The 8,819-nt window shown below is 42.7% G+C and overlaps 1 protein-coding gene across 6 annotated transcripts; it reads left to right on the forward strand.

Annotated features, from left to right (window-relative positions):
* Window positions 1-2,698: 2,698 nt before the first annotated feature.
* SVBP (small vasohibin binding protein) lies at window positions 2,699-8,730 on the forward strand. Of its 6 annotated transcripts, none has more exons than XM_082353767.1 (3): window positions 2,699-2,759; window positions 3,451-3,600; window positions 8,302-8,730. In XM_082353767.1, the coding sequence occupies exons 2-3, from the start codon at window positions 3,487-3,489 to the stop codon at window positions 8,386-8,388; spliced, it is 201 nt and encodes a 66-aa protein (XP_082209893.1). In that variant the 5' UTR covers window positions 2,699-2,759; window positions 3,451-3,486; the 3' UTR covers window positions 8,389-8,730. The 6 variants fall into 6 exon arrangements, with proteins under 6 accessions (XP_082209893.1, XP_082209890.1, XP_082209894.1 ...); XM_082353764.1 differs by having other exon boundaries at window positions 2,709-2,759; window positions 3,426-3,600; XM_082353768.1 differs by lacking the exon at window positions 2,699-2,759 and adding an exon at window positions 2,771-2,985.
* Window positions 8,731-8,819: the final 89 nt, after the last annotated feature.

The raw sequence follows: 8,819 nt of genomic DNA on the forward strand, positions 1-8,819 counted from the left end.
TCGTTTTCTTTGGATATATACCCAGGAGTGGAATTGCTGGGTCATATGGTAGTTCTATTTTCAGTTTTTTGAGAAAACTCCATACTGTTTTCCACAGTGGCTGCACCAATTTACATTTCCACCAACAGTGTACAAGGGTTCCCTTTTCTCCACATCCTCACCAACATTTTTTATTTGTGTCTTTTTGATGATAGCCATTCTGACAGGTGTGAGATGATATCTCATTGTGGTTTTAATTTGCATTTCTCTGATGATTAATGATGTTGAGCATCTTTTCATGTGCCTGTTGGCCATCTGTATGTCTTCTTTGGAAAAATGTCTATTCAGGTCTTCTGCCCATTTTTTTGACTGGGTTGTTTGGTTTTTTGATATTGAGTGTATGAGCTGTTTATATATTTTGGATATTAACACTTTATTGAACATATCATTTGAAAATATTTTCTCCCATTCAGTTGATGGTTTCCTTTGCTATGCAAAAGCTTTTAAGTTTAATTATTTTCCATTTGTTTGTTGTTGCTTTTATTTCCTTTGCTTTAGGAGACAGATCCAAAAAAATATTGCTACAATTTATGTCAAAGATGTTATGCCTATGTTTTCCTCCAGGAGTTTTATTGTTTGTGGTCTTACATTTAGGTCTTTAATCCATTTTGAGCTTATTTTTGTATATGGCATTGGAGAATATTCTAATTTCATTGTTTTATGTGAAGCTGTCCAGTTTTCCCAGCACCACTTATTGAAGACACTGTCTTTTCTCCATTGTGTATTCTTGCCTCCTTGGTTGTAGATTAATTGACCATAAGTGCATGGGTTTATTTCTGGGCTCTGTATACTCTTCCATTGATCTATGTGTCTGTTTTTGTGCCAGTACCATACTGTTTTGATTACTGCAGCTTTGTAGTATAGTCTGAAGTCAGGGAGCATGATTCCTCCAGCTCTGTTCTCCTTTCTCAACGTTGTTTTAACTATTTGGGCTCTTTTTTGTTTCCATACAGATATTAAAATTATTTGTTCTAGTTCTGTGAAAAATGCCCTTAGTATTGTGATAGGGATTGCACTGAATCTGTGGATTGCCTTTGGTAGAATGATCATTTTAACAATATTAATTCTTCCAATCCATGAACAACAGGGTACATCTTTCCAACGGTTTGTGTCTTATTTCTTTCATCAGTGTCTTATAGTTTTCCAGTACAGGTCTTTTACCTCCTTAGGTAGGTTTACCATCTTAATTATTTTTAAGTGTGCAGTACAGTGGTATTAACTATATGCATATTGTTGTGCAGCTGATCTCTAGGACTTTTTCATCTTGCAAAACTGAAACTCTATATCCATTGAACAATTCCCTTTTCCCCTCCCCCCAGCCCCTGGCAATCACCATTCTACTAAGAGTTTGACTACTTTAGATATCTCATAGAAATGGAATAATGCAGTATTTGTCTTTTTGTGGGGTCGTGTTCATTTTCAAGGCTTTTGAAATGCAGTGCTAAACTGGCTTCCCAAAAGGTTGTGATAATTTACACTTTGACTGAAAATATAAGTGTCCATCTGGCTACACTTTCGCTGTTGCTTAGAATCCATCCTTTGTTTCAATTCTTGCCCAATCCTTAGAGGAACAAAAGGAGTGGGCTTGAACACATTTTCTTTTGGATAGGCCATTGTCCTATCCTAAATCCTAGCTGAAATACTTGCTAGGGCACTTACTAGCTGTGTGACCTTGGACAAGTCACAAACTCTCTGTGCCTCTGTTCCCTTATTTGTAAAATGGGGACAATAATAGTATATTATTATATATTTACATTATTATATGTACTTATTACGAGGAATACATGAGTTAATAAATGTGAAGCTCTGTGAACAGTGCCTATAAGTCCAGAAGAGAGGTGGTTATTATTGTCATTGTTATTATTAGACTGTACAAGATTTCTGCCGTCAAAGTACTTATCTACCATTTTGTCCAATCCTTGATTATCTAATAAATGAAAAATGATAGCCAGCTATTTCAATTTGTAAAATTATTGTAAATAGTTATAAAATTGTAATTTTAAAATTATCGATTATCAGTGAACTTGAACATTTCTCTTTGTTTATATTGGCTATTTATACTTCCATCATGATTTCCCTTTTCAAAGCACTGTGGCAAACAGGAGCTCACTTGATCTTTCTAACAAGCTTCTGAATCAAGAAGGCGGCAATCGGGCGATTGAGATTGACATGTATACACTGATGTGTATAAAATTGATGACTAATAAGAACCTGCTGTATAAAAAAAAAAAGTGATCAAATGTATTCTACTGGAAAGAAGCAAAAATAGACCATGTTTACTGTCTTAATTATATTAAAAAAAAAAAAAAAAAAGAAGGCGGCAATCATCTTCCCTACTTTCCGAATTGAAAACTGAGGCTCAGAGAGTTACAATTCTAGTCCCAGGTTTCAGATCTCACCTTTCAAAGCCTAGCGTCTGTCCCAGAAAGTATTCCAGGGAAAAGCTTTTGTTACTGGTACCCACTCACCCGCCCCCGCCCCTGTCCCTCCTCCTCCCCCTGCCCCTGCCCCTGCCCCTGCCCGTGCCCCAGCCCCAGCCCCAGCCCCAGCCCCAGCTCCAGCCCCAGCCCCAGCTCCAGCACCGATGCGGGGCGTCCAGACACGTTCTCTGCGCACGCGCGGCCCTTTCCTGTGGGCGGGGCCTCGCCGCGCCGGCCCGCCCACCGCCTCCCGGCCCCGCCCAATCCGAGGCGCGGCAGGCTTGTGCTGCAGGCTGGGAGGTAGGGGAAGGCGGGGGTTCCCCCTTGGGCCCTTGTCCGAGTCCCGAGGCCCGGGAGGGAAAGCCCCGACTCCCGAGCGCCGCTCGCCTCCAGCCGCCGTTTTGCAGCGGGAGTGGGCGGCGGCGGGAGGGGAGCTCTCCTGGGGCCGGGCTTGGGCCCGGGCGGGGCGGTGGCGGAGGGCGGGCCCCTCGGGCCGAGCGGGCCGTAACCTTCTGGGAGGGTAGAGGTGGGAAAGCCCTGGTCCGGAGGCTGGCGGCCGCGCGAGGCTTGGGCTCCCCGCCAACCCGCTTCGAGACCGCGGCCGGTCGGTCCCTCTGGGCCGCGGTGTCCTCGTAATTCTGGCAGTCCCACGCTGGATGCAGCGCGCTACAGTGTAGGAAACCGTTCACCGGGCTCTTCGCATTTGGTGCTCACACGGCAGCTCGTGGGAGGGGGCCAGGGGATGGACTGTTGTCCCATTGTGCAGACGGAGAAAACTAAAGCTCAGAGTGGGGAGGAGATTTGCCTAGAGACACCCAGCGAGGTGGTGGCAGTGGGACTCAGGCCTTACTCCTCCAATGCAGCGCCCTTTCCCCCGGGCCCCTCTGCCTCCCCTGCCAAAGGAAGGGGCTGAGGTAGGGCATTAGTGAATGGAAGTTCGTTCGTTCGTTCTTTTTTTGTTTTTAGATCCGCCTTCTTCTGTACCATCCAGGTCAGAGCTGACTAAGAAGTATACAGAAGCCAAGTCATGGATCCACCTGCACGTAAAGAAAAATCCAAAGTTAAAGAGGCCGTCAGCAGAGTTGAGAAGGCCAAGCAGAAATCAGCCCAGCAGGAGCTGAAGCAAAGACAGAGAGCAGAGGTGAGAGTAAGGCGGGCCTGTGTAGCTGTAGTCTGCTGGAGATGCCGGTATAGAGAGATACGAGAGAGGAGAGCTGTGACGGGGAGCCCTACCTGCCTCCAGCCAATCCAGCCAAAACAGGTGTTCTCCCAGGTTTCCAGAGGAGATCACTGAGGTTCACATGGTGAGGTGGCAGCCCAGAGTCACATGCCAAGTGTCAGAACCCCGACCAGTACCAGATTGTCTCCAGATGACTCCTGGCGCAGAGCTTTTGTGGTAGGACCTGAGGGAAGGAAGAAAGGAAAAAGAGAAGGGACATGTAAGGGAGGGGTCCTGTAAGGGAGTGAGAGAGAGCAAGTGTCAGACACCCTAGTACAGATGTCCTGGATTTGGCCTGGAGAGTTGCTCCTCCTAATTGGGAAGTAGAGGCCCAAGCTCTACACCCAACACTGTGTTCCTTTGTTCAGTCTGCACTTAAAAATCAACCTATTTACATGAATATTTTATTTTAGCATTTAATATCAGGAAAAAGCTTACTGCAGTCTTTTCCCTCTTTCTATTTCTTTTGCTTTTGCTTGTTTCTTTTCTTTTTTTTTTTTTTTAGAAATTTAAAAATACAGAAAAGCAGAATATTATAACAAACACCTGGGTACTCAGCACCCCAGATTGGTAGTGTTTAACATTTTGTCATATTTGCCTGGAGTCTTTTTTAAATAAGATAAATAAAAATTACATAAAAATTTGAAGTCCCCTTTCTCCATTTCCTTTTCCCCTCCCTATGGGCAACCACCATTTTTTTTTATACTTTTACACTCAAGTATTAGTAGATATTTTTGAACAATATAAAATGTTCTTTTGTGTTTTAAAATCTTACATTAAACTAATTCCACGTGTTTTATTTTGCATTTTGTTCATGTTTTTTAGAACTATTCATGTTAATGTAAGAATCTAGTTTATTCCTCATCACTGCTAATAGTAGTCTAGTTTATGAATCATTTTAGTATATTTACCCTGTCCTCCGGTAACGGATGTTTAAATAATTTATAGGGGTTTTTTTTTTTGCTGTTACAACCAATGCTGTAGTGAAAAACTTTTAGATGTCTCCTTGGGCACCTGTGCTGGAATTCCTGAAGGGCGTATATAACTAGAAGTAGAATTATTGGGTACATTTTCAAGTTTACTAGATGTTGCCAAATTGTTTTCAGAGAGATTGTACAAGTTTGCACCTGCATTAGCAGTGTGAGAGAGTTCTCATTCCTCACTTCTTTTCCAATGCTTAATAGTGTCAGACTTTAAATTTTTGTTAATCTGATCCATTCACTCACAATATTGAACTGCTACGACATGCCAGGCACTGTTGTAGGAACAGAGGAGTCCCTGCCTTTGTGGAGCATGCATTCAGTGGGGGAGGCCGACATAAACATAATAAGTAAACTTAATAGTGTGTTTGAAATTAATCCATAAACTGAAATCTGCCTTTGGATTAAGGCAGACTGTCTGAGAGCTGTGGACCTGGGTTCTAACAGATTGTGCCCCTCTTTCCTTCACCTCCCCATCCTCACCTGGACACAGGCCCCCAGACGGTTTTACTGCTCAGCGCTTTGGTGAAAGTTGGAGGGCCGCTATAAGAAACAGCCCTGGGAAACTGTCCTCTGTGCACACTGCAGCGATAATGTTGTTGAGGACGTTGTTCATGTGTTTACTGACGCCCTGCCGGTGAGGTTGCACAGGTTACACTTACTTGTCTGACTTCAAACCCCAACTCCTCCATAAATTCCAGTTCTTCCCAAGTCACCCTGGACGAGATACTTAACCTCTCTGAACCGCAGCTCTTCAGTTCCTTTTTGGTAAAATGAGGATAACATCAATCACACAAGATTGTTGTAAGGAATAGAAATGTTGTATGTAAAGCACAGTGCCTGGCCCAGAGAAAGCACTCAAAAATGGCAGCGATTGATTGTTATCAGGAGTCACTGTGTTTTCATTGTGCGGACTTGAAGTTGAATTGTGCTGATTTGCCAAGATGTCATCCTGGACTTGCACTGTCGTTGCAGCTGGCACATCTTGAGCTCCTCAGATGTGCCAGGCACATGCATCACCGCATGTAATCCTCACACCAGGGTGTATTATTGTTGCTCCCACTCTCACCTTTGTAAATCCTTCCTGCAATAAGGAAGGGGGATACAACATACATGACCTTGTGAGGTAGAAAGTATTATCCTCATTTCAAGTGAAGTGTCATGTCCAGAATTCCTAGGTAGTAAGGGATTGAGGGGCAGGACTGCCATCTCAACAGGTCTTTCGACTTTCTCCCCTGCTCCCTGCTTTGCCCCACAGTTGCCTTGCTGTTTTGTCTGTGTTGCCTGGAATGCAGTTTCCTAAGATAGGAATGTGACAAGAGCCCTTGTGGGGAGGCAGAGACACAGTTTCCCTTCAGTTCTGTATAGATGCCACATTCCAGAAAGTGAGATGAGAAGGAGAGATGGGAGGGGTGAATGGGAACAGAGGCCCATTTGGCAGCTGAAGCAGCATTTGGCACTGTTGGTGATCTTCTCCTTGAAAGTCTCATTCCTTGGCTTGGACCCTTGACCCATTTTGAGTCTCTTCTTTCTCTGCTTAATGTATTACTTAATATATTCTTAATACATAATACTTAATACTTATAATACTTAATATATTAAGTATATTCGTACTTAATATATTCTTAATTATATAATACATATAAATAATATATATAAAATGTGTTTGTGCACTTAAAGAAGATGAATAAAACAAACACCCAACTACAGAAATAGAACATGACCAGTAACTTAGAAGCTCTTCAGGCCTCACTCTGGTCATGTCCCCAGCCTTCCCACTAGCAGTACCCTCGGTCCTTAATTTCATGCTAATCACTCCCTTGCTGTTCTGTATTAATTTACTATTTCTGTGCGTACCCCTAAATAATATAGCATAACAATATATTGTCTAGTTTTGCATGTTTCTGAACTTTATATATGTTACCATATTCCGTGCCTGGTTCTCTTCACTCAGCATCTTTTTTTTTTTTTTTAACCATGCAGATTTATTTATTTGTTTGTTTGTTTTATGGTAAAACATACATAAAACTTGACCATTTTAACTATCAGTATTATGCTTTTTGAGAATCATTTGTGTTGTTGTTTGAGACTATTTTCATCACTGTGTGGAATTCCGTTTTACTTAAAGATTATAGAATCTTTTTTTTTTTTTTTTTATGTATTTTTGACTGCGTTGGGTCTTTGTTGCTGTGCGCGGGCTTTCTCTAGTTGTGGCGAGCAGGGGCTACTCTTTGTTGTGGTGCACGGGCTTCTCATTGCGGTGGCTTCTCTTGTCGCAGAGCACAGGCTCTAGGCGTGCAGGCTTCAGTAATTGTGGCGCATGGACTCAGTAGTTGTGGCTCGTGGGCTCTAGAGCACAGGCTCAGTAGTTGTGGTGCACAGGCTTAGTTGCTCCGTGGCATGTGGGATCTTCCCGGACCAGGGCTCGAACCCGTGTCCCCTGCATTGGCAGGCAGATTCTTAACCACTACGCCACCAGGGAAGTCCCAAGATTATAGAATCTTATCAAAATTTTTTAAAATTGGAAAAAAAAAAGATTGTAGGATTATTCAAGCTTTCTATTTAGTCAGTTTTGATCATTTAAGTTTTCAAACTTATTGACACAAAGTTCGTAAGTTTTGTTTTAATCTCCTTGTATCAGTAATTACGGCTTCTTTTAAATTCTAATAATGTTCGTTTGTGCCTTCTCCCTTCTTATCTCGACCTGTCTTGTCAGAGGTTTGCAGGGTTTTCTTTAGTATTTTCAAGGAACCATCTTGCAGTTTTGGTGATCCTCTCTATTGTATATTTGGTTGCTTTTTCATTCATTTCTGCTCTTATTTTGTATTTTCTATTTGTCTCACGTCTCAGGTTTTTTTCCCTTCTTTTTGATTACTCAAGTTTTATCCCCTACACACAAACATGGCCCTTCTTTTTTTTTTTCTATACAAATGTGGAAGTTTTATGTTGTTTCTGGTTCCTTGGTGGATTAATTGATTACTGCAAGGTGAGCAATAAGGTAGACACCCTGCCTTTCACCTTAGAATGTCTCTCACAGTTTTCTTTCCACCCCACTGCCTGCCCTGGGTCGTGTTCCTACTACCTCCTCCCGGACCATTGTAATAGGTGGCTCCTAATGCCTATCATCTCTCCGCCCCGACTCCATCCATCCCTCACATGGTCTCCAGTTTTCTTTCTCAAAGCACAGATATAATCAAGTAGCTTCCCTGCACGCTTCTCTCTCCAGAGTCAGCCCGATAAAGTCCAGATTCCTTGGCATGGCATATAAGGCCCTAACATACTTTTCTTGCTTTCTCCAGCTCCCCAAACCCCATTCCATGATATCTTTCATATTAGCATACTTGAAGTTTCCAGAACTAATGCTGTACTTTTCCATTATATTTATTTAATCATAATATCCACTCCCCCATCACCTATGTCCTTTCCCCAGTCTCTACCTGTTCAAATCCTACGGATCCTTTAAAGGCCTGATCAGCCACCTGCCTCACTGCTTCTTACCTGATTCCCCAGTGGAGTTACTGTCTACCTCTCCTGCCCCTGCGTTACCAGTGCAGTCCTGGCATTTTCAGATGACACAGCCTCTGTGTCTGAAGATACACTGAGCATTTGCCTCCATTGCTAACACGTCTTTTCTCCCGTTCAGATCTATGCCCTCAACAGAGTCATGACAGAACTGGAGCAGCAGCAGTTTGATGAGTTCTGTAAACAGATGCAGCCTCCTGGAGAGTGAGCTACCCCTGCCTTCACACTCGATGGGACCCTGCAGGCTTTGTTTGTGTCTTACCAGTCTTAAGCTGAGATGGCCCATTTGGAGCCTTACACAACTGGACAAGAAGACATTTTGTGTTATTCCTAAAACTGGATAAATTGGAACTTCCTCTATCTAACTTACTTCACTAGTTCCTCCGACCTGAATTGGCCCATTGCTTGCTGAAGAGACTTGTTCTATTCTTCCAAGACAATAGATTATTTTTTTTCTTTTTTTTTAACTTTTTCTATTTTTTGAAAAAAAATGAGTGTGTCCTGTGAAACTGTAAATCTCCAAAGCTACAAATAAAATACTAATAAGATGTTTGTTTGCTCGTACTTTAGCGTCGGGGTGCCTAGCCATAGAAGGTGGAGTCCAAAAGAACGTACTAGGCAGGCAAAGTTGAGGTGAGC

Source organism: Balaenoptera borealis (genome assembly GCF_965194805.1).
Source record: "Balaenoptera borealis genome assembly, chromosome: 1".
Lineage (NCBI taxonomy): Eukaryota > Metazoa > Chordata > Mammalia > Artiodactyla > Balaenopteridae > Balaenoptera > Balaenoptera borealis.

Coding starts and splice junctions, on each gene's coding strand:
- SVBP (XM_082353767.1), top strand. CDS start 3,487: ATGGATCCACCTGCACGTAAAGAAAAATCCAAAGTTAAAGAGGCCGTC. Junction 3,601..8,301: donor AGCAAAGACAGAGAGCAGAG/GTGAGAGTAAGG, acceptor TCTCCCGTTCAG/ATCTATGCCCTCAACAGAGT.